Source organism: Ovis aries, chromosome 13, assembly GCF_016772045.2.
Source record: "Ovis aries strain OAR_USU_Benz2616 breed Rambouillet chromosome 13, ARS-UI_Ramb_v3.0, whole genome shotgun sequence".
NCBI lineage: Eukaryota > Metazoa > Chordata > Mammalia > Artiodactyla > Bovidae > Ovis > Ovis aries.
In genome coordinates, this window is record NC_056066.1 from 51,291,547 (window position 1) to 51,316,460 (window position 24,914).

A 24,914-nucleotide genomic window follows, 5' to 3' on the forward strand; every position below is an offset into this window, starting at 1 on the left:
AATCCTTTGGTCACCTAATGCAAAGAGCTGACTGACTGGAAAAGACCCTGATGCTAGGAAAGAAAGGGCATGAGGATAAGGGGGCAACAGAGGATGAGATGGCTGGATGGCATCATTGACTCAATAGACATGAATCTGAGAGAATTCTGGGAGATAGTGAAGGACAGGGAAGCCTGGAGTGCTGCAGTCCATGGGTTTGCAGAGTTGGACATATCTGAATGACTGAACAAGAAGTTTTAAAAAAATTATGGGAATTTTCAAATGCACAAAAGTAGAGAGACCAAACCAGTTAATCTCTATATGTTCATTACTCAGTCTTGGCAATTATTAACATTCTTCTGGCCTTCAAAGATCATTCTAAAGAAGTCTATTGTTCTTTCAATGCAAGGACACTGGCCCTTGACTAGGGGTCTGACACTTCTTTTCAGCTCTGTACTTACAATAAACCCCTTTGACCTATTTTGTCCTAAACCTGTCCCTGTTTATCAGAGGCTTACACTTCTCTGAGACTATTCTCAGAAATTTGTCTTGATTCAAGGTTGTTTTTTTATACCTTTTGTACATGTCTTTGAAAACTGAGAATCTGTCTGAGAGCTCTGTGTTTGGAGATGTTTTCCATAAGCTTAACAGTGTATATAGAATTATACTTTTGAGAGTGCATTAAAATTTACTTTTTCTGCCGTTACAAGTCTGGCCTTTCTAAAACAACATACTCACTTCTTGGCCTGGCTTTGACCTCCCAACAAATCTAATTATTAGACATTGCTGCTTCTTTCCAAGTTCCTAGGATTTGCACTTTACCATTCTGATCTCAATTAGATCAGACAGGATCTAATCTAGTGACAGGATCTAATCTAGTGGCAGGACTTTGCATCACTTCTATCTTCTGGAAAAGGCTTCCCTGGTGGCTCAGACGGTAAAGCGTCTACCCGCAGTGCGGGAGACCTGGGTTTGATCCCTGGGTTGGGAAGATCCCCTGGAGAAGGAAATGGCAATCCACTCCAGTACTCTTGCCTGGAAAATTCCATGGACTGAGGCTCTTCAGAGCCTGGTAGGCTACAGTCCACGGAGTCGCAAAGAGTCGGACATGACTAAGCAACTTCACTTTACTTTTACTATTATCTTCTGGAAAATAAAGTTATCAACAAGACATGGATCTGTCAAAATGCCCGCTGTCAATCTGGCAACAGCCTTAGTGGAAGTTCAGATAATTAGAAGTTTTAAAAAAACACACCTTGCCTATATCAGGAATTCCCATTACAGTCCCTCCTTTTGGATATTCCCTGTTTCTTTTTATTTTTATCCAAATGCTACCATCTAAGGCACCGTTAACCCCAGTCACACAGATTTCACAGAACGTTACTCTGTTTCTCCCTCTTTACTAATAAACAGTTATTATGCTGACCAAACTCCTACCTCACTCCCAGATACAAAGCTCTTTCACTTACATCACCTCATTTGACTTTCAGAGCAAGCAAGCAAATGGGTCTTATTAATTCCCTCTTTATAACACAAGGCTCCTACTGGAGTCTGGGGAAGCATCTAATTATGACAAAAAGAGGACTTAATGGATTTATCAAGATCTAGAATTTACTTTTCACTGTGCCAAAGTCTGGGAATTCTTTTCTAACTTAACTCACATTAATATTTTCTCACCGGAATCACTGAGCTATCCCCTTCTACTCCAACCCCCAAATCTAATCCTCTTTTCTGTATTCTATGAGCCATTCTTCAGAGTGCTTAGGATTACCTGGATAACTTCCCTTCTCCCCTTATGTTTCACGTATATGAACCTAGTTAACTTGCTCTAGGAAAATATCTGCTTCTTCATTCATGTTCATGAAAAGGACTCTATTCTCAGTTAAGTGCTCATCATTCCTAGTTCCTAAACAAAATCCAGAGAAATCAAAGTTCTGCGTTCTTTTCCAAAGGTTCCCACATTCAAAAAAAAGGGGAGAAGTGATGAGAACACCATCTGTCCTTGTTTACTACACAAGATTCTGAGGTCCCTAAAGATGCTCCTCTGAACAATCCTAGTGATGTCATTCAGTCTTCCACTAATCAGCTGCGGTGATTAATCCTCACTGGGTTGGTACCTGGCAGCAGAGTCACTAAATTCTGTACACATGGTCCAGGAACATAACCCACCTGATAACTGGAGTTACTTAGCATATGGCCTCTACATTTCCATCAGCCAGAACCATGAGCTTTTTTCCCATGAGCTTTTTCAAGGTTGGTATCTATGGTTCCTCATGGCTCTGCACTTTTCCTGAAGGTCTACTTTACTTTCCATATATATCTGAGCATGACTCTGTATTAGATGCTGAAGGTGTGCATGTATACAAGGGTGAACAAAAGAAAGACACTGCACCTACTCTTTTGAAGCTTAGACCCTAACTGTGGACACAGACAGTACAAAGTAAAACAGTGATAGCACCCTGATGAAAAGCAATACAGTTCCATGGGAGAGTGGAACAAATGGACAGAATTTAGTTTGGGGGTTCACTGATGGAATCTTGGAGGAAGTGACACTGTGTCAAAATTGGAAGATGAGTGGTACAGTAAGAAATATATGTATGGTCTTTGTCCCAAGTTTCTGGCACAGAGCTCCTAAAACCCTTGAAATCTCCTATGTGACAGGACCCTCCCCTCCCCTATTTTTTATACAAATGTTCATGATGGCCTTATCTGTAATAGTCAAAAACAGGAAACAATATAAGTATCTATCAGGAGGTGAATAAACAAAGTGTGGTTTATCTTTACAGAGACTATTACTCAGCTTTAAAAAGGAAGAACTTATCTTTAATTTAACTTAAAACATTTTGATTTAAAACATTTTTAAAGTGTATTTTTACCAGATTTATACACAAAGTAATTTAAATAATACAGAAGAGTATAAAAAAATTAGAGGGTCTCTGAGTCTGAATTAACTATTTTTTATAACACATTTATGAAGATGTTATTCAGGAGTGTCTTTTTTCCATGGGAGGGAAGGACCTAAATAGCTTCAGGACTGGGGCTGCCACCAGAAAAACTAATCATGTGATTACAGGCCTATACCATTCAGCCCCTATCACACCTCCCCCTCCAGGAGGGGAGAGTGGCTGGAGGTTGAGTTCAATCACCAGTGACCAGAAATTTCACCAATCATGCCTACGCAATGAAACCTTGAAAAAATGTGGCATGTCGAGGTTTCGGGGGCTGATGAACACACTTACGTGCTGGGAAGGTATGGTGTCCAGAAAGAGCATGAAGTTCTGTGCTTTCATACCTTGCCCAATTAATCTCTTCCACTGGGGTGTTCCTGAGTTGTATTCTAATAAACCTGTTATTTTAAGAGTAGTCTTTTCCTGAGTTCTGTGAGGCAACAGCAAACTGGTGAATCTGAGGGGGATCATGGGAACCCCCAAGCTTGGACTTGGCCAGGCAGAAGTGTGGGTAGCCTGGGGACTCATTTGTGGTTGATATCTGAAGTGGGGGTAGTCTTGTTGGATTGAGCCATTAACGTGGGGTATGTACTAATTCCAGTGGGTATCAGAGTGAATTGTAGGACAATCAGTTGATGTCAGAGAATTGGTTTTTGTTTAGAAAAAACAAGCAATGCGTAAAAGTACATAGGTGAAGGGTAGGGAGAAGAAAATTCCAGAAAGAAGGAAAAATATGTACAAGTGCCATGAACTGGGGAGGAGTTTGGTGCTTTCTATGAAACAGAAGGAGGCTCATGGAATGGGAATACAGAGAAGAACAGCTAAGGTGAAGGGAGAGAGGTGAACAGAGGTTCATGCAGGACCTTGGTTTTTATTTTAGATACAACCCAGGGTCACTAGATATGAGATAAGTGGTTAGATACAAATTTATTTACAGTTTTAAGACCTCCTCTGGATTTTCTGTGGGTTTAAGGGAGCCAAAATCAACCAAAATAGTCCTGGTCAGACTGTGATGGTTGGGATTAGGGTGGGGGAACAGAGGTAGGGCAGTTCAATGTTTTTGATAGCTGTAACTGCTGGGATCTGGTAAGGGAATGCCTGCTGGGTGTGAAAGGGAAAGAAGTGACTTGGAACTGGCAGCATAATTTGTCAGTTAGTGATGTGGGGAAGATGGGTGAGGAAGGATCAGAAAATTATGCTGCAGATGGAGCTGGCAGACTTTCACCAGAAAACACAGAGACAGAAGATGGCCAGGGTCAAGCTCTGGAAGAAAAGCAACAGTGAGAGGCTGAACAGAAAAGATAATTCAGGAAGGGAGGCAAGAAAGAGCAGCTTCAGGGCAGTATGTGGTCATAAAAGGCAAGAAGAAGGGTCTCACTGATAGGGTGGTCAATTGATTGATGAAAAGCCAAAATGATAAGACGTGAAGAGCAACATTTGGATTTAGCAATAGGGCTGTGCTAGTTGCCCTTAATAACAAGAAAATTAGATGAGCTGTGGAGATGGAAGCCAGATAAGAGAGGGCTGAAAAGTAAAAGAGGGGCTCTAGTAAGGATTTTTAGGGCAGTAAAAACACTATATGATATGATGATGGATATGTCAGTATACATTTGTCCAAACCCCACAGAATGTACAAGACTATTAACTGCAGATGATTATGATTTATCAGTGTAGGCTCATCTTTAGTTAAAAAAAAAAGAAAAAGTACAATTCCAGTGAGTGATGTTGAAAATGGGAGAGGCTATGTGTGTGTGGAGGCAGGGGCTATAAAGGAAATCTCTGTACCTTTTTCTCAATTTTGTTCTGAACCTAAAATTTATTTTAAAAAATAAAGTCTCTAAAAATTAAAAGAAAAAAGGAAGGAAGGAATGAGGGAAGTGGGGAGAGCGAGAAAGAGAAAGAAAAAGACAGTGAGTGTGTCAGAGAGGGAAAGAAAAGGGGGAGAAGGAGAGAAAGAAGGAAGGAAGAAAGAGAGAAAGAGAAAAAAAAGTCTAGAGTATATAGATATAAGGAGGGAGAGAGTTTTGGGGAACTTCCAGAGTGCTGAGGGGACTACATTCAGAGTGGCCACACCAGATGGCTTCTTCTCTCCTCCCTGTTTGTGCTGAGCAACTGAAGACAGCAAATAAGGCAGTGAGCTCTGGTCCTTGGGCTGGAGAGGCCAGGCAGGATGGATCCTCTCTCATTCAGAAGACAAACTAACAATACATCTAATCCACCAGCACACTCTCCACCTATACTCCACACTCACTGGAGGCTGTGACAGACAGAAATGGCATCCATACACAAGTAAACATGGAATCTTCAACACAATAAAAAATCAGACATTGAAGAAAACCAACATTGTGAAAGAGAGGTACCAAACAACAGATGATATCTGAGACAGTTATTAATAGCACAAAGTAAGACTTCAAAATAATATAATAAAATTTATTAGTCTCAGGAAGGAATATGAAAGTAAATGGCATTCATAAAATTGAAACAGGCTATAGGGAGTAATATATTAGAAATAAAATGCAAATGTTAAAAAAAAATCTCACCAGATGACTCAATAAAAGAAATGGACCCAATACTGAATTAAATTAATGAGCTGAGGAGCTCACCTAGAATGTAGTACAAAAGGAAAATGAAAAAGAAAATGAGAGTTTAGTTAAGAAATGCAGGACAGATCCAGAGTCTCACTCACTCATCCAACTAAGGCTGAGAGTCATAGATAACTTTCAAGTTCTCAGAACTCAGTTTAAAACCTGTAGGGGAGATCTCTAATTGGCCCTGTTCATCTGTGCATGTCAAATCACATGTTCATTTATACATGGGCTACCCCTGAGTGCTAGACTGTTAAAGGTGACTAAGCAGTATAATAAAGACATGAGTAGAGTGAAGTCCAAGAAGGGGTGGACTCTGGGGTGAATATGCCAGAAGATTTCATACAGGAGTAGACAGGCTGGGCTCTTAATATGCCCTTGTGTCTAGTAACTGTGCTGAACTCATCTATTAATTCTAATAGTTAATCTGCAGATCCTTTACTTTCTATGAATACAATAATGTAAGTAATGACTTTTTCTAATTCTTATATATTGATTTTTCTTGTCTTATTGTATTGGCTAAAATCTCTATCAACAATGTTAAATGAACTAAGTGATAGTTTTTGTCTTTCTCTTGTTTCCAAACTCAAAGGGAAAGCTTCTAATGTTTTACCATTAAGAATGTGGACTGCTGTTGGCTTTACATATTATTCTTTTATTAGATTTAAAAATTATGTATTTATTGTTACACTGGGTCTTCGCTGCTGCACACAGGCTTTCTCTAGTTTCAGTGAGTGGTGGTTCCTCTCTGGTTGCCGTGTGTGGGCTTCTCACTGTGGTGGCCTCTCTTGTGGCAGAGCACTGGCTTTAGGCGCGTGGGCTTCAGTGGTGGCAGCATGCGGGCTTAGCGGTTGAAGTTCACAGGCTCTAGAGTGCAGGCTCAGTAGTTGTGGTGCACGGGCTTAGCTGCTCCACAGCATGTCTTTATCAGATTTTAAGCTTCTTTATATTCCTAGTCTCCTAAGAGTTTTTAAAATGGATGATATTAAATTTTATCAAATGCTTTTTCCCCATGGATTAAGATGATTCTATTAGTCTTCTTTATGCAATCAATATGAATTACACTGACTGATTTTCTGATGCTAAACCAGCCTTGCAATTTCTGGAATAAACCCAACTAGGTTATGATATAAAAGTCTTTTTACGTTATTGGCGGGTTTTTGCTTCCTTATTTATGAGTGAGACTGGCTTGTAAATTCCATTCTCATATTATTCTTGTCAGGTTGTGCTAAGTTCATAAAATGAATTGGGGAGTACTTATTTTTTTCTATTTTCTAGAAGGTTTAGTTCATATTGATTATTTCTTCCTTAAAATGTTGTAAGTTACCAACAAAGCCACCTGGGCCTAGAGTTATCTTTGTGAGAAATTTTTAAATTATGTATCGTTTTAAAATAGATATAGGACTATTCAGTTTTCTATTCCTTCTGTGTCAGTGTTGGTAAACTGTATATAGTTTCATTTTGTTTTTTAGTTGTTTCATTCCATCTGTTCCATTTTCAAGTTTATTTGCATAAAGCTGTTCATAAAATATTTTTCTAAAGGAAAAAAATGTGTGCAGGATTTGCAGTAACATCCCTCCCCCCTTTTAATTTCTGATTATTTGTATCTTCTTTCTTTTTCTCTTGGTCACTCTTGCTAGTGATTTATCAATATTATTCTTTTCAAAGACCCAATCTGTGGTTCTTTCAATTCTCTCTATTGTACTTCTTCCACTATATCATTAATTTTTGCTCTACTTATATTCCTTTCTTCTTTTCTTTAGGTTTAATTAGTAGTGCTTTTTCTCATTTATTGAGAGGCTTGTTCTTTCTTTCCCAACATATGCTTTTATAAAGTGGTGATCTCAACCTTAGCTGCAAGTCGAAATCACTTGAGCATTTAAATGCTTGAGTTCCACCCCTACAGATTCTGGCTGTGGGATGTAGCCTGGCCATCAAAAGCTCCTCAAGTGATTCTACTATGCAGCTAAGATTGAGAACCACAGATTTAAAGCTATATCCTCTAAATACACTTTTTGTTTTCTTTAAAAATTTTTATTTTTTATTTTAACTGAAGTATAGTTGAGTTATAATGTTAATTACTGCTATTTAGCAAAATGATTATACATATACATTCCTTTTTAAAATATTCTTTCCCATTATTGTTTAGCATAGGCTACTGAATGAATACAGCTCTCTGTGTTATACAGCAGGACTTTGTTGTTTATCCTTTGTATATATAGAAGCTTATATGTGCAAACCCAAACTTATCACTGCAACCCTCCCCCAACTCCTTCTCCCTTGGTAGCCTGTTCTCCATGTACCTGAATCTGTTTCTATTTCATAGATAAATACAACTTTAACCTTGTCCCACAACATAATTTTCTGCTTTGTTTTAATTTAAATAAAAAATTTTAAATGGGCAAATGCAATATATTGTTTTAGCTAGGTAAATGGTCAGCTTTGGGCAAGAGGGAAGGGGCTGTCACTAAGGTAAATATAAGGTAACTTCTAGGATACTTGTAATACCCCGGGGAAAAAAAACCTCTTGTCACAGGTAGTAGTTACATGAGAGTGTTCAATTTGTGATAATCATTAAGCTTACAATTTCTAAGTATATAATATAAAAATATTATACTTCAACATACATTTATTAAAGAGAGAAGACAGATCCCATACAAACAGTGGGAATGATAATGACACTAACTTTCTCAATATTAATACTAGAAGCTAGAAGAAACAGCATAATGCCTTCAAAATTCTTCTTCTTTTTTTTTTTTGCCACAGTGTGTGGCACATGGCACTTATCTGACTAGGTATGGAACACATGCCCACTGAATTAGAAGCACCGAGTCTTAACACTAGACCACCATAGAAGTCCATGGAAGGTGTTTCTAACCTAGAATTCTGTGTTCAAAGTTTCAATAAAATGTGAGGGTAAAGCTAAGACATTTTTGGACAGGAAAGGTCATAGAAAAGTCACCTCTACATCCACCTTTCCTCAGGAACTTCCTGGAGAATGTGTATAAGGTGGGAATAAACAGGGAGACAAAGACATGGGATGAAGGAGACAAGAGAGTTCAACATAAGAAGGCTAAAGAAATTCCCAAGATGACAGTTGTGTGGCAGGCCTCAAAAACTAGTGTACTTGGGAGCAGCAGGTTTGGGTTCTAGGGCAGAGGCAAGAGAATTTGTGATAAATCTCTTTATGTTTATGATTATCTAGGCCAAGAGAAACTAAAACCAGGAAAGTATCTTCTTGTGTTTGACCACATCAAGAGTGTTCAGTTCTGTCAGAGTATAGGGATAAGTCAAGGGCAGCTACATAGAAAACCAAACAATTAAAAATCCTAAATATGGCAAATATTACATTTAACACAAGCAAAAAGTGATTCCCCCATCCAAAAAGTGGGGAAATATAATTAGAGTTCAACTCAGTAGAAAATGGGAGGTTTTTATGGTTATAACAACATAAATAGTGACTCCTGATTTAGCCAAACATTGTGATATAACTATATTACATAAGTGGGATGAAGGGGAATCTATATGTGTTTATAGTGTGTGGGGAGCTGCTGGGAGAGGTAACATAAGATAATAAATCCTTATCTTTGATGTTCTTATCAGTAGGACATCAAAAGATAACAGAATTGAAAAATCAAGAAAGAGTTTAAGCATAGAAAGTAAAAAACAGCTAAAATAATTTACAGTTGTGGGGCATGATGCTATTGCTTCCTCTTACAAACACTGTAGCACTTTCTCCATTATGTGTAATAGTATTTTCTTAAAAATAATGTTAAACTGAAAAAGAAACTATAAAAACAAAAGGATCTCGAGGCCTACCAAATCACTTTTAGGTGTAAAACTCTAGATAATCACCTGAAACATCTCTTGAACAAGCAGCAGCATATGTGTAGCTCACATCGTAATCATTATTTTCTGTTATTTCAACTCCAAATCTTCCCCATATGAAAAGCCAAATTATCTACATTTTAGTATAGCGTACATGAAAAGCTACCTCAGGAAGCCAGAACATACAAACCAAATGTCATTTTATCAAATTAGACTGAAATGTACTGTAACTGACATGTAACTTTTCAGGAACATATATAAAGTTAGTTTGGTCTGTTCTGCAAACACAAGATTATTCATTTACCTTTCATGGGTTGATAATTAATTAAATTAAGTACCCAAATCAAAAGAACAGATAGTTTGTATAAGTGAAATTACCTGAAGAAGGTCACGAAGAACTGTACTAGGTCCATAAAATTGCTGTGCTGGGAGAATGCAATCTGTGACAGAAAACCAGGTAGAGTGATTAGGTTATAAGACAGAACCATCAACTCAGCCTTCTTGCTGAAGCAGAAAGACATTAACATTTGAAGAGATTAACGGAATTTTTTCACTTGAGGAAAAGCACCCATCCCTTTAGTTTTTCTTGCTTAATTGCCAAAGCAAAAGCGATATTCTGAGACTGAAGACAAATCCCTTAGCCCCCTACTTGACACCAGATCTCAGTTTTTAGTCTGACCTGGAAGACATCTCAGAGGCCTACGTCTAATGAGGTGGATGAACCTAGAGCCTGAGTGCAGTAAGTCAGAAAGAGAAAGATAAGCATCGTATACTAACACACATATACGGAATCTAGGAAGATGGTACTGAAGAACTTATTTGCAGGGCAGCAATGGAGAAACAGACACAGAGAGAACAGACCTGTGGACATGGAGAGAGGGTGAGATGTATGGAGAGAGTAACACGGAAACTTACATTACCATATGTAAAACAGATAGCCAATGGGGATTTGCTGTACATCTCAGGGAATTCAAACAAGGGTTCTGTATCAACCTAGAGGGGTGGGATGGGCAGGGAGATCGGAGGGAGGTTCAAAAGGGAGGGGACATATGTATACCTATATGGCTGATTCATGTTGATGTCTGATAGAAAACAACAAAATTCTGTAAAGCAATTATCCTTCAATTAAAAAAATAAAATTTATACATAAACACCTAATGACAAGCAAGTGAGTTTATTTGCTACCTCCTTGTGCCCCTATCAAAACAAAATGCTCTCCCCTTTTGCTTCAAATTCCAATTCTTAGATCTACCATGAGGTGGGCAGCCTCCTTTAGTGTGCTTCAACCCTTTTGATACTTAATGTACCCAGCGTGTATTCGCTTCAAGATAATGTCCCTTTAAAATAATACTTATCCCAAGTTTTGCTACATTGAATATCATCTGACAGTCAATATAACACCAACTGGAACCTAAATAATTTTATACCAAGAATATTATAGGGACTTCCCTGGTGGTCTAGTGACTAAGATGCCATACTCCCAATGCAGCGGGCCTGGGTTCAATCCCTGGTCAGGGAACTGGATCCCACACACCAAAACTAAGACCCAGCACAGCCTAAATAAATTATTAAAGAAAAAAAAAAAAGAACATTGTAAAATCCCTAACATAGCTCATCAAATCTAAGACACCACTAAAACAGGTATTGTTTTGTGTACTTTTAAGAAAACCACTGATTTATACTATGACACAATGCTTTTAAAATAACTGTTTAAGGTGTATCAGAGGTATCAGAGATATTAGAACATAAAAAAATGTGCAGCTTAGAATTTACTACTAAGTATGATAATTGTGTCCTTACTACCCTATGACACACATGGTACTAGCCAGGAGTGTTCTCTGCTTATTTTTAAGGGACCACAGCTCTCCTTGGAGAGAGGATGGTGCTATAAATGAAACAATTATTGAAGATGATAATTATTCAAATAAAGACAAGAATGACAAGAATCACAGAAGTATATGATTGGCATCTTCTTCTCTTAATCCTGGCTACACACCCCCATCCCTTGTCAACTCCCACTCTACAGAATGCAAGAAAAGTGCTACAGCCTGGGCCCCAGCACAGTAACAATACTTTGCAGTCTTTTTATAGTCAGATTCATAGAGGCTCAAGAGAGAAGAAGCATCCAGTGTTTTTCCTTCTGATGCTCTTATTTTCTTTTTGACATTCCATAAATAAATAAAGGTCCAATACTACCTATTCAGGCCACAGAATAATATGGGGCTTAGAATCGGAAGTTTTTGTGTTTGCCCTCTAGCCACCACTTATATTGAAAAATATAGACATCATAGATAAGGAGAAACCATATTCTTTGCTTTTCTTTATTATAGTAATCAATCCTTTAGGTTTCTTGAGAGAAGGAAAACTGCAAAATATGGCTACAGTCATCACATAAAAGGTTTTTTTTTTTAAATTAAGAAGCTGAGTATTTTATTATTAAAAACTGTTTCTTATTTGCCTGCAAGGCTGTTGCTCCACTGTATAAAAATAGCACCAGCAAACACAGTATATTGCAGAATTAAGAGAGTAATATTCTTCATCGGACGCTAAACAACTAACAAAATTCCCCACTGCCAGTTATTTCTAGTAGGAAGATCATTTTGACCCAAATACAGGGATGGCTGTAAGCAAGTTACAATATTATACAAGGCTTAAGATAACCATGTTATCCTTCAATTATGTAATTTTTATAACTAGTTTTATCCCAGATAATATTATAACTGGAGCCTAGCCTAAAAATCATCAGGTGCTGTAAAAAAGATGCACAATGTTTATCTGAAGTCATTAGGACATTAAGGGGTATTTTCTTCAGGAAACATTGTTATAAGTAGTTTCTTTTGCTAAAAGTTGGTTTTAAAATATCTATCCAAGTTGTTTCAAACTAGTTTATTTAGGGGTTCCATTTTCACTCAATAGATTTTAAGCATTTCTCATTTGCTTCTTCACTCATTAGGTCATCTAGTTCTGAAGGGTTACTGAATGTCATCTTGACCAGCCAGCCATCTTCATAACAAGATGTATTGATAAGTCCTGGATTTTCTGCTAGAGCTTTATTAATTTCAGTTATTTCTCCTGATAAACGAGAACAGAGTTCACTAGCAGTTTTCACACTTTCCAAAGCACCTAACTCCTCTTGTTTGTTCAATTTTGTCCCAACTTCAAGCAGAATACAGTAAACAACATCTCCCAAAGCTTCCTGTGCAAAATTGCTGATTCCCACTGTTTCAACACCATTTTCTGTGGTTACCCTTTCATGTTTTTCTGTGAATTTCTGCACCGAGAGCAGAGCGGGGTTGGTGCATAGTGCTGGTAAGGCACCCGCCGGCAGCCCCCAGGGCCTTGGCCAACAGCATGCGTTGTATGCTGAGATAGCGTGCAGGCTGCCCACCACGGCCCGCAGGCTCCTCACTGCTCACAGTGCCGTGTTCGCAGACATAAAAAGTTTTTAATAAGAATGGAGAAAATCAATTATATGAAAAAGGTTATTCAATCTTGAGGAATGAAGAGTCCAGGTTACAAGACATAAAGACACAAATTCTAGGCCATCCAATTCTGTTAGATTTTAGTCTTTTAAAACAGCCAGTGTGGTTGGTCTCCAAGACTCACATCACTCTAAAAATGGCCTTCTTTTGTTGAATGTTCATTACCTAAGTCTCCAAAGTTACAAAATTTCGTAAGAAAGCAAAACTTATAACAATGTTTATGACCACTTAGAAACATCTAGCCCTGCTTTAACACTCAGTCTTGTTGTTTAATCTCTTGATCAATGGGTGATGGACTTACTGTCCAAATTGAGAACTTCTGAGAGTGCAAGACAGTGTTACTAAAAATTACACTGTGACAACAGGCATGAATGGGGCTGTCTCCTATTCAAAGACTGTCAAACAAGGCAAACCATCTGCAAAATCAGTCATAAAAAATGAGATTTTAGTGAAAGTGCTATTGGAGAACTGATTACACAAAACCATTGACAAATGAAGACTTGGCAGAATTACCAACTGAAGAGGGATGAAAGATACAGACTTCAAAAACCTTCAAAGACTTCAAAAAGTCCTTCAAAAACCTCTGAATATGACTGAGAGCATCTTGGGAAAACTGTTGAGACCTTTGGCTATTCTTTTTTAAATCAAGCTGTAAAGTCAAATCTGAACTGAAGGACTCCATACCTGCTGTCTTATCTCTGAGAACCATATACACAACTTCTATATTTTATAAGCCACACTTCAATATTCTTATCTTGCTCAATTTTTCTTCACAGCCCTTGAACGTATACTTATTTATAGGCTTTTCTTCCACTAGAAAATACGACCCATAAGGGACTTTGCCACTGTCTATTATATCTCTAGTGCCTAAGACAGTGATTGGCATGAAGAGGTTAAATAAATATTTGCTAAATAAATGAATATGATAATTGGAAAAATAATGACCTCATCTCTCTTCAAACTCCACAGCTGCAACCATAAATTTTTTTAACTGTAAAATTACATTTTGCATACTCTTGAGTTTCATTTTTCAAAATAATATCCCAATTAGACCTTTCTTTCATGATTTATTATAAAAAACATTCAAACGTGTTTGTGGGTTTTTCTGATACTAAGGATAATGAAGACCTCCTATAAGAAAATCTATTTAATACAAAGAAGAAAATTCAATTACAATTGATAAATAAAAGTCACAATTACTTTCTTCTCCCTTTCCAAACAGTATCACTCTTCACACGCCAGGAATTTATGTCCCCTTATGTTTTCACACTGGCTATAGACTCAACTTTCAGCAATATGTTTGATTAAGGTGTGCTTGCCCAGGGTGCTTTCTGAGTGCGCTATATGAAATGAAACACAGAAGCCCTTCCAGCCCCAGATCTGGGGTAGGATATTGTAAACTTGCACTTCCCAAGCACTAAGTTTATGCTTCAGTGAAGCAAATGTTTTCTGGTTGCAGTACCACTATTGTCCTCCAACATCTGTAACCAGGGTGCCTTCCCCAACCACCTGCAATGGTGGTGGTCATTGTTCAAACCTACAGTGATTGAGTCCTGTCCTTCCAAGTCCTTTGGGGCCTAGCACAAACACTTCCTTGCTCATCCAGCTATCCCATCTTCCACTGGAAATTGGCTCTCTTTTCTACATTCTCAGCACTTGATCCACTTCCCTTGGGGTATAGAATAATCATATTCTACTTACACTATGGCTGTGTACCTAGAGATATCTTGAAAAAGAGGATTCCTGTATTCTTCTATGAATCTATTAATTATTGGCTTTTAAATTGTTGTAGGAGAATGAATGAAAAGGTAATTTCCTACCTCCCACACAAAAGCAGATACACTTTTATAGTCCAAGAACTAGACCATCCATGGTTCTCAAACTCTGCAGAGCTTCCAACAAAGTCAGAATCCTGGTCCCTTTTACCACTCCAATAGCTTTAAGCTCCCCAGGTTATTCTGATACTGGTGTCCAGGGGCCACACCTTAGGGAACTCTGAAATAAGGAATTATTGAAAAAAAAAAAAAAATCGGACTTCCCTGGTAGTCCACTGGTTAGGACTCTGTACTCCAACACAGGGGCATCCATTTGATCCCTGGTCAGAGAATTAGGATATTAGGATGCTGGGTGCCGCAACTAAGAGTTATTAGCACGGCATAACTAAAACCCAGCACAGCCAAATAAATAAATATTAAAAAAAATACAGCAAAAACCAAAAGGAATTAATCTGGATCTTCCCCAGGGGTGGGTGAGGGGGTGAAGGAATAGGAGCAGAGGAAGACAGGCCTGGCCCAAACTTTAAGACTAGAAAACAGAGGGAAATGAAGGGAATGGAGAAGATGTTTTAGAGTTCTGAGAGTAGAGAGAAATAAAGGGTGACTGCATGGTAGGCTTTGGGAGGCTCTGAAGTACCACGGATTATTTTGCACCCATGCCTGCCACACGTGGGAGTGAGGATAGCTGCCTTCAAACAAACCTCATGGCTATGGGGCAGGGCACCAGGAGTAGCAATCAGTGAATGAAGATCTCTGGACCCAGTGAAGCCCTGAGATTTCTGCATATCCCTGAAGGAAGGGGATGGGACTCTGTGAATACAGGCTGAGAATGAATTTTATCAACTATGGTGGGTACAGGCTAAGCCCAAGTTTACTGTAAAAATAAGAAAATATAACACATTATATTCAACTGCCACAAAACAATTTTTTTAACATTGGTATTTTGCATCTACTACATATAATACAAAATACCAATGCTGGAAAATTTTTGTTTTGTGGCTGTTGAATATAATACACAGAAGAGCTGTACAAAAAAGATCTTAATGATCCAGATAACCATGATGGTGTGGTCACTCACCCAGAGCCAGCCTTTCTGGAGTGTGAAGTCAAGTGTCAAGTGGGTCTTAGGAAATACTGCTGCCAATAAAGCTACTGGAGGTGATGGAATTCCAGTAGAGCTATTTAAAATCTCAAAAGATGATGCTATTAAAGTGCCACACACAATATGTCAGCAAATTTGGAAAACCCAGTGGCCACAGGACTGGAAAAGGTGAATCTTCATTCCAATTCCCAAGAAGGGCAGTACTAAAGAATGTTCAGACTACTGGACAGTTGCACTCATTTCAAATGCTAGTAAGACTATGACCAAAATCCTTCAGGCTAGGCTTCAGCATTACACAAACCAAGAACTTCTAGATGTTCAAGCTGGGTTTAGAAAAGGCAGAGGAACCAGAGATCAAACTGCCAGCATTCACTGGATCATAGAGAAAGCAAGGGAATTCCAGAAAACACCTACCTCTGTTTCATTGACTACATTAAAGCCTTTGACTGTGGATCATAACAAACTGTGGAAAACTCTTTTTTTTGTGTGTGTGGAAAACTCTTAAAGAGACAGGAATACCAAACCATCTTACCTGTCTCCTGAGAAACCCGTATGTGGCTCAAGAAGCAACACTTAGAACCTTATATGGAACACCTGACTGGTTCAAAATTGAGAAAGGAGTGCAATAAGGCTGTTTATTGTCCATTCAATGCCAGGCTGGATGAGTTACAAGCTGGAATCAAGACTGCAAGGAGAAATATCAACAACCTCAGATATGCAGATAATACCACTTTAATGGCACAAAGTGAAGAGGAACTAAAGAACCTCTTGATGAGGGTAAAAAAAGAGAGTGAAAAAGCTGGCTTAAAACTCAATATTAAAAAAAAACTAAGATCATGGTATCCTGTCCCATCACTTCATGGCAGACAGATGGGGGAAAGGTGAAAGCAGTAACAGATTTCATCTTCTTAGGTTCTAAAATCACTCTAGATGGTGACTGCAGCCATGAAATTAGAAGATGCTTGCTTCTTGGCAGGAAAACTATGACAAACCTAGACAGTGTATTAAAAAGTAAAGACATCACTGCTGGCAAAGATCCATACAGTCACGGCTATGGTCTTTCCAGTAGTCATGTATGGATGTGAGAGCTGGACCATAAGGAAGGCAGAGTGCCAAAGAATTGATGTTTTTGAACTGTGGTGCTGGAGAAGACTCTTGTCTAAGATCCCTTGGACAGCAAGGAGATCAAACCAATCAATCTTAAAGGAAATCAACCTTGAATACTCATTGGAAGGACTGATGCTGAACCTGAAGCTCCAATACTTTGGCCACCTGATGGAAAGAGCTGACTCATTGGAAAAGACCCTGATGCTGGGAAAGATTGCAGGCAAAAGGAGAAGAGGGTGACAGAGCATGAGATGGTTGGATGGCCATCACCGACTCAATGGACATGAACTTGGACAAACTCTGGGAGATGCGGAGGGATGGGAAGCCTGGGGTGCTGCAACCCATGGGGCCGCAAAGCATCAGACACAACTTGGCGACTGAACAGCAACACGTAATCTACAAAGCAGGTATAAATGAATGAATAGGGAAAGATCACTGTTTAGTATAGAAGGTTTGAAAAGAGAGAGGGAAGAACCTCTAATTTGCCTTTATCTTCTCTACCAAGAACGATCTTCACTGTTACTATCATTTATGTCAGGGAGAGGATGGGAATGGATAGCTGGCTGCGCTGTGAGGTAAGTTTTCCAGCTCCAAGGCAGCACCCGTCAGGCTGAAAGAAAACCCAGGGTCTATATGCACATGGCAGAATCTCTGTGGGCTGCTTCCTTGATCCCCTGAGGCCAGCAGCTCCACCAGGGCCCAGCCCCACCTGGTCAGGGAGCCCTTCCAGACTGTGGCCCATCTGCTCCTCAGCTCTCCCTGAAAGGCCAGGCTCTGCAGATACTGAAGACCTGACATTAGGACCAGAGAGGGTTTAAGTGGTCATGGTGGCCCTCTGGCTCCTGGTTGGACCACGTCAGTCTTGCCATGTAACTCTGAACACTGCAAAGCCAGGAGAGGTCTGACTGCTCCCATAAGAACTTAGGCCTGTTTACAAACAGCTTTCCAGTCAGGCCTCACCTTTGCCAAGGATGGAAGATTCCATGACCACCAGCTAAGCTAGTGCTGCCACCACTGTGAGTTTCAGTGACACAAAACATCTTTTTTCTTCTTAAACCTAATTTCTATATGGAAATCTGTGTTGAGACCATAGGCCCTGGACTGGATCCAGTGACTATCACCTGGCTTCACATACCACCAACCTAATGCTGGTTTGTGTAGGCACAGAAATTGTATGCCCAAGCTTTGGTCAGAGCCTCAAGACTGGGTAATGCCACCGACCCGCTCATTCCTGACATGCAAGCTAACACTCACCATCTGTCCTCTGCCAACCTCTGGGCTCTCTTCCTCAAATTTCTTTCCAGCCATTCATTTTTACCACTCTCCAGAATCTATTTATTTTATCGTGTTCATTAGTAATTTAAAAACCACTAAGGGGTTAAAAACCACTCTGGTGGTCCAGATGTTAAGATTCTGTGCTCCCAATGCAGGGGGCCTGGGTTCCATCCCTGGTTAGGAAACTAGATCACACATACTTCAACTAAAAAACCAAAAGAACCTCAAGAACATTAATAACTATATATACATGATTGATTCCTGCCCACTCCCTCTTCTTCTTAAGACTTCTCTCCAGAGGCCCTCTCCTCTAATTAGATTTCTTTTCAGTTCTTCTGGTGGCAGGGAGGAATGGTTTACCTTTTTATCACTAATAACTTTTTGCTTTCTTTTGTAAAAATTGTTACTTCTTGATTTAGTTACTTTAGGCATCACTGACTAACTCCCTACTGTATTAGCCATCACTCCCTACTCCCCAACCCCCTAGTAGAGTTATATCACTGTTTTTGCTGCTTCTGTTATAATTTGTTTTTAATCCTGAGGGTGATAGTGATGGAAAGATGCCAAAACAGACAGGAAATGGATGTAATATCCTTGGATACAGGGAGAGGATGTGTCTTTTACTCACAAAAGGCTATAGGAGCAGAAGGCAATAGGGTCATGGCCCACTAAAGGCACCTCTGCTTGGGGGTTGAGTAGGGAGGGGAGGTCAGTAGCTCTTGGGTGAAGCTCCCTTTGCCATTTTCACCAAGGTGAAGTATGCTGGGATGAGGAAGAGGAGGTTTTCCTCCTGCCCTCTGACTGTTCTAAAACTGCCCAACAGTGGCTAATAACTGGTAAAACTCTTGTATAGTGTTGTGTGTTTCCTGAAAAGGAGAACAGAAGGTCAGTTCTGAGATATGTTTCAGCTGAAGCATAATCCTGCAGCTACTTTTGGGAGGTTAAATAATGTACTTGTGTTGGGAGCCAGCGTGAGGAACTCTGCCCATGGCAAAGGCCATGAGGAAGGAAGCTTGGCATACGCAAAGGTGTGATCAAGCCTCAGGAAACCCCCTGTTCCTGAGCATCTACCCCAAAACCAGAGTACTTTATGGGGAGCTCTCTCCCATAACCATTTCTCTCAGAGAAGGAGTTAACTTGCAGCTCCAGTTAATAAAAATTCCTGGGCGTGGTAAGAGTGTTTCAACTTAACGAACTCTGGAGGTTCTCTGGCCTGCCTGATCAGGCTCATCCAGCCGCATGTGATTGTTTACAGCCTCCCAACTGTGAGAGGCACGGGATGTTTTAAAACTTTCTAAAAACAGACTCTTTTGAGAAGTTAGAAGATCATTAGCATAGTATTAGTAGGATGATTAGGAATTATATTGGTGAAGGGTTTTTTCATTTATCCTGCCAATAATTACTGCTGATTCCCTGCCCTGGGTGTGACAAGGATGTCTCAGGTCAAACCTCTCTGCTGACAAGACTAGCTTGTGTGACAACCTCTCAACCATAAACAGCACAGAGAGTTTGGAGTATTAGCATAAGGCTTTTTTCATTGATGAGTCAATGATTGCCATCAGGCCTCCATATCCTTAGGCACCTGGGAATATATTAATCAATGTATTTAGCATATAGAAAAGGAAATATAGTAGTTTTGATGTTAGCAATACTAGACTTTTGAGTTAATGAATCTTCTCTTTTGTTACAGATCACTGTACTTTGTTATAAATCACTATAAATCACTATGCTATGTAACTTTATCACTATCTTAAGACAAAATAGATCTTAAGGGGAACACTGGTGAAGGGTTTACATTTGTTGAGCCAATATTTGCTGCTAAAACTTCATATTCCTGCCTTTATAATGAATATAACTAGCATATAAGGAAAATAAGTATTAACCTTTAAGATTAATCATGTTAAACCTTAGGTTAAGTCAATTCCTTTCGTGATTGTAACTCACTACACCCTTACCCTATAGGAATGCAACTTTATTTGGAGGGTGGCGCCTGATTTAAGAAAAAATCACCCTTGGAAAAATAAGTTTTCTGGTTAACTGACCGGTATCAGAAAGGGCCATAAAATGTCAGCAGACCTCATGGCCAAAAGATGATGAAACTCATAAGACCTTTGTATAATTTTATATGAAGCACCTGATTGTGACAAGGGTCAGGTCTGCTGACCCCCGCGTGACTCTCTATTCACCCCTATGTATAACAAAAAGGTATATAAACAAACCTGAAAAATAAAGAAATCGGATCAGTTTCTGGAAAGACTGATTCCCCCATGTCGTTTCTTTCTCGCTCCCCGTTTTCCTGGCTGAATTCCCATCTGAAATGTGGGTACTCACCAAGCCTGCTAATTCTGCCTGGGCTTCTGAGATCGGACCGGGGAGGCCTCAGTGCCTCCTCTCCTTTGGGAGAATGGAAAGAAGCCTGTGGCCTATGTAGGTGGTGATTGGTATTCCATGTAAACCAGTTGTTCAGCCTCTTTTCTCCACTAATTCTCCTACTACACTATCTGTTTCTAATCTCCCTCTATATCTGTAATTAAATAAGTTTTTTCCAGGACGCCGACTCCGTCCCCACCTTCGAATTACCCTGGATCCACCGGGGCTGGACCCCAGCATACTTGGACCTTTAATTTTTATTCAATCATCTGTATTATCTCTAAAAATTATTTTATTGTAAAAAATTTTTAAGTTTTTAATGAGTAGAGAGAATAATATAATGAACCTCAAGTGTTTATCACTCAGCATTAATATTTACAGCTCATGGACAATCTTATTTCATCCATACTCTACCTACTTCCCCAAGATTATTTTGAGGCATATCCCACATATCCTGTCATTTCATTCTTAAGCATTTCAATACAAACAGTATTTCTTAACTTACTCTTGTTGTAAAATTAGCAATGTTTGTGTCCTCATCTTTTTCTTTTCTTCTACTTCTCAACTCTTTTGAGAGTCTGACAAAATTCCAAACTAGAACAATTCAATTGTCTAACACCACACTGGTGGTTAGATTGGGATGATAAATTCTTGGTCTCTAAACCCTGCTGGCTCTTTAGCACTGGTCAACAATTATGCAGACAATTATCAGAAAATAGCCTCCATTACCTATATAAATGCTACAAAAGTTGCCAAAAACCCCAAAGTTCTGATCCTGAGCATAAAGCTCTCATCTCCAATGATGTGTTCATCTAGTGCACATTTATGGAGTGTGAGGACACAGAAATATAAAAAAGCCCTTGCCCTTATAGAAACCTCTGTAGAGTGAAAAAAAAAAGGCACATCTATCACTGTGGAGGCACAGATGAGGAAAGGAAGCTGCTACGGGATATGCCCCAGCCTTGTGAAAACTTCTGCCTGCCCTTCTCTCCAGGCTCCTTGCTTACAAAACTTGTCACTTCGGCTCTGCTCAAGTCCTAGTAGTTCTGGAAAGTGACTGGACATATCCCTCCCCAACCCTGAACACTGAACTCATGTTTCTTAGGACTTCATGCAGACTCGGGCACCACAGAGCATTCCCTTCTTCTCCCAGGGTGTCCAGCAGCATGGGGGCACACCCTGCCTCCCAGCATCTGGTACGGCTCCTGCTTTCCATTCATGGCTGCCTCTCTGGGTCAGAAGGTGAGCTAAGTGAGTGGATGTTAAAGGCAGTCTAGTGGGTCTTGGCTATGGAGATCACAAAAGAGAGGTCTGCTAGAAAAAGATCTACCCATCTCAGCCATAGGTGGTGTTCACAGATGGTGTGGATGGGGCTGTCCAGGGGAAAAGGGCCCAGAGGAAACCCAAGAGAACAATGGCACTGAAGACCTGAGAAGAAACAGTCAAAGCTGAAAAGCAGGAGAGAGGAGACTTTTCAGAAGAAGGAATAACAATGATCATGATGAAAACCATGAGGCAGGACAAGAAGTTTAAAAGCCAACTGAAATTAAAAAAGATTTACACTTTTTTATTTTTTGGCTGCGCTGTGCAGCATGTGGGATCTTAGTTCTCTGACGAGGATTGAATGCATGCCCTTTGCACTGGGAATGTGGAGTCTCAATCCCTAGACCGCCAGGGAAGTCCAGATTTACACTTTAAGTAGTTTAGTTCTAAATGTATGTCATAGCTTTATAATTCTTAAAATCCTTAAGATACAGATATCTAACACCAGGAGCTATGTGTATATATTATTATTATACAATAAATATGACTTTTAGACATGTATCTGACTGTTCATAAGAGCTAAAGAGTGAAAACAGCCCAAGTATCCATCAACAGATGAACAGATAAACAAAAAATGTGGTTTATCCATACAACAGAATACTATTCAGTCTTAAAAAGGAATGAAGTACTAAAACACTAAATATGGTTGCACTTTGAAAACACTATGCTAAGTCAAAGAGCCTAGCCACAAAGGACCACCTATTACATGATTCAGTTTCTATGAAATGCCCAAAACAGGCAAATCTGCAGAGAAAGAAAGTTGACTGGTGGTTGCCAGGGACTAGAGGGAGGAAGAAATGGGAAGGGACCGCATCTGGGATTGGGGTTTCTTTCACGGGTGATGAAAAGATTCTAAAATATTATGTGAATATACTAAAACCCACTAAATTGTGCACTTTAAATGGGTGAATTGTATGGTATGTGACTTATATCTCAATAAAGCTGCTACTAAAAAAAAAAGTATATCTGAGTCAACAAAAGTTTCATACATCCTTTGCTTAGTGTAGCAATCCTATTAGCACCCGTAAACATAACTCTAACATCTATATGAATGCCCAGTTCTCAATACAAATTCTGTGCTGCCTTCACTTGTGAACACTAGCCTCTTACAAAAATAAACTAGCAAATGAAACAGCCAGCATGGAGAGGACTTTAATATTAGTTCCACTTTCAATAACAACCTCTGTTGCAGAGCCAGTAACAAGCCAGAATCTCAGCGCCACCACCCACCTTCCCACCTCACACACAATGTCTGTCTGTGCATTCTCTATCCTGAATACCTACCCTTCCAAACTATAGCCGTGGCTCAAGAGGTGAATTCTGCTGACTCGGGGAACACCTAGAATCACTTTCAGAAAGCAAGGGCTAAGGAAGGGGCACTAACTTTCAAGAGCAACCAACCAGAAACCAGGCACAACTGACCCAACATACCCCCCACCCTCTGATACACAGGCCTCTTCAGTCTGGGTGGTTTTTAAAAAATTTTAAACTGAATCTACAAGGATTTTTATAGTTAGTTTCAAACTCCTTCGGTTAGCAGTTGTAGGTTTTGATCTGTTCCTAATTATGGAAAAGAATTCTGGGATCAGTTCAGAGTGAAAGAATTTGAGTTTACCATGACCATTTTTAAAGCACTAATATTTACACAAGTTGCTGAGTAGAGAAATAAATTGCCTCACTTTGCTTTAAATAATGAGAATCAAAGACAAAAAAAGAAAACAGGCTTTTGTCTGCATTGAAAGTCATACTGAAATTTAACTGAATGGGTTACACTGTACCATTTATACATTCCCCTGTTCTCTTCCTTAAATAAGTCTCTACATTAACTAAATCTGTACATTCTCTAAGTGTGTATTTAAAAGCTAACTACACCTAAAAAGGCTAAAACTCTGAGGAAAATAAAGCAATAAAGAAAGGTACAGCCCTCTCTGTTAAGAACATGCTCACATCTGCCCAGGAAGATACAAGCTCAGTCCACCACTCAGCACACACCAGATACAGTCCTCAGTGTGGAGAGAACCAGCACTGATCAGGTTCTTGTATGAAGACACCAAAGGTCCAGCCACACTGTTTGTGAAAACTGCAGCTTTTTGTACCAAAGAGAAAAAACATATATTTTCAAAAGAACTTACCTGTTTCTCAACGAAAGCCTGGCAAACTAAATGGTAAACATGCCATCATTTATTTTCCGAAGTGCTCCTGAATGCAGCTTTCATAAGTGGATCTTATTCAAGTGAGTGATCCAGTTCAGGTGAAGAGGACCAAAAAATCAGGCAGAAAACCAATATTTCGTTGAGTCTTAAACTTGAAATGAGTACTTAAAAAAGTGAGTGTGGGGAAGAGATCGCTCTAGAAGGGAATGACCATTTCAGTGACTTTCAGAGGGTGGAGCAACTGGGCATTGGGAGGAAAAAAAACAACTAGAACTCGGCATTGGCAACAGCACAGCTATCTCCAGCACAAAAGCCTGTTTATGCGCACAGAGCCCTCTTTCCAAATGGGAAAAAATATCAGCAACATAAGTCAAGATTGTCACTAAGAATCTTAAAAAAATATTAATCATTTTTCAACTATAAGAAAAAAAACGAAGTTCAATCAGATTTGGAATATAACAAGATATGTCAGTATAAAAACAACTTCAACTTAAAACAAGTCAATAAATTATATTTAAAAATATTTTACAATAGTATGTGCTCTATAACTTGGCAGTGTTAGCAGATGTTATCAAAATGAGACTGTACTAAGTAGAAAGCCCAGAGTTCATATTCCCTAGGATCAGAGGAACAACCTAACCCTGCTAGCCCCACACTAAATATAGCCAATGGCAGAGAGAATTTTAATATGGCTCCTAAGATGCCTACTACACTGATGTGCAGGAGAAGGCAATGGTGACCCACTCCAGTACTCTTGCCTGGAAAACCCCATGGACAGAGAAGAAGCCTGGTAGGCTGCAGTCCATGGGGTCTCGAAGTGTCGGACACGACTGAACGACTTCACTTTCATGCATTGGAGAAGGAAATGGCAACCCACTCCAGTGTTCTTGCCTGAATCCCAGGGACGGAGGAGCCTTGTAGGCTGCCGTCTACGGGGTCGCAGAGTCAGACACAACTGGAATGACTTAGCAGCAGCAGCACACTGAT

At 39.5% G+C, this 24,914-nt stretch overlaps 1 protein-coding gene and 1 pseudogene across 5 annotated transcripts in view; both read right to left on the reverse strand.

Moving 5' to 3' along the window:
• ATRN (attractin) overlaps positions 1-24,914 on the reverse strand; it is a 184,848-nt gene that overhangs the window by 30,256 nt on the left and 129,678 nt on the right. For 2 of the 5 annotated variants that reach the window (XM_027976838.2, XM_060397613.1), the window contains 2 exons: positions 9,719-9,780; positions 6,147-6,472 (listed from right to left, as the gene is read on the reverse strand). The exons of 1 other annotated variant lie outside the window; for it this stretch is intronic. In XM_027976838.2, coding sequence (XP_027832639.1) covers positions 6,457-6,472; positions 9,719-9,780 — 78 coding nt within the window. In that variant the 3' untranslated portion in view covers positions 6,147-6,456. Of the gene's footprint in view, positions 1-6,146; positions 6,473-9,718; positions 9,781-24,914 lie in introns of those variants that run through there. 2 more of the 5 variants (XM_027976837.3, XM_042229777.2) reach the window with 1 other exon arrangement.
• On the reverse strand, positions 12,143-12,776 carry LOC105616775 (glycine cleavage system H protein, mitochondrial-like; annotated as a pseudogene).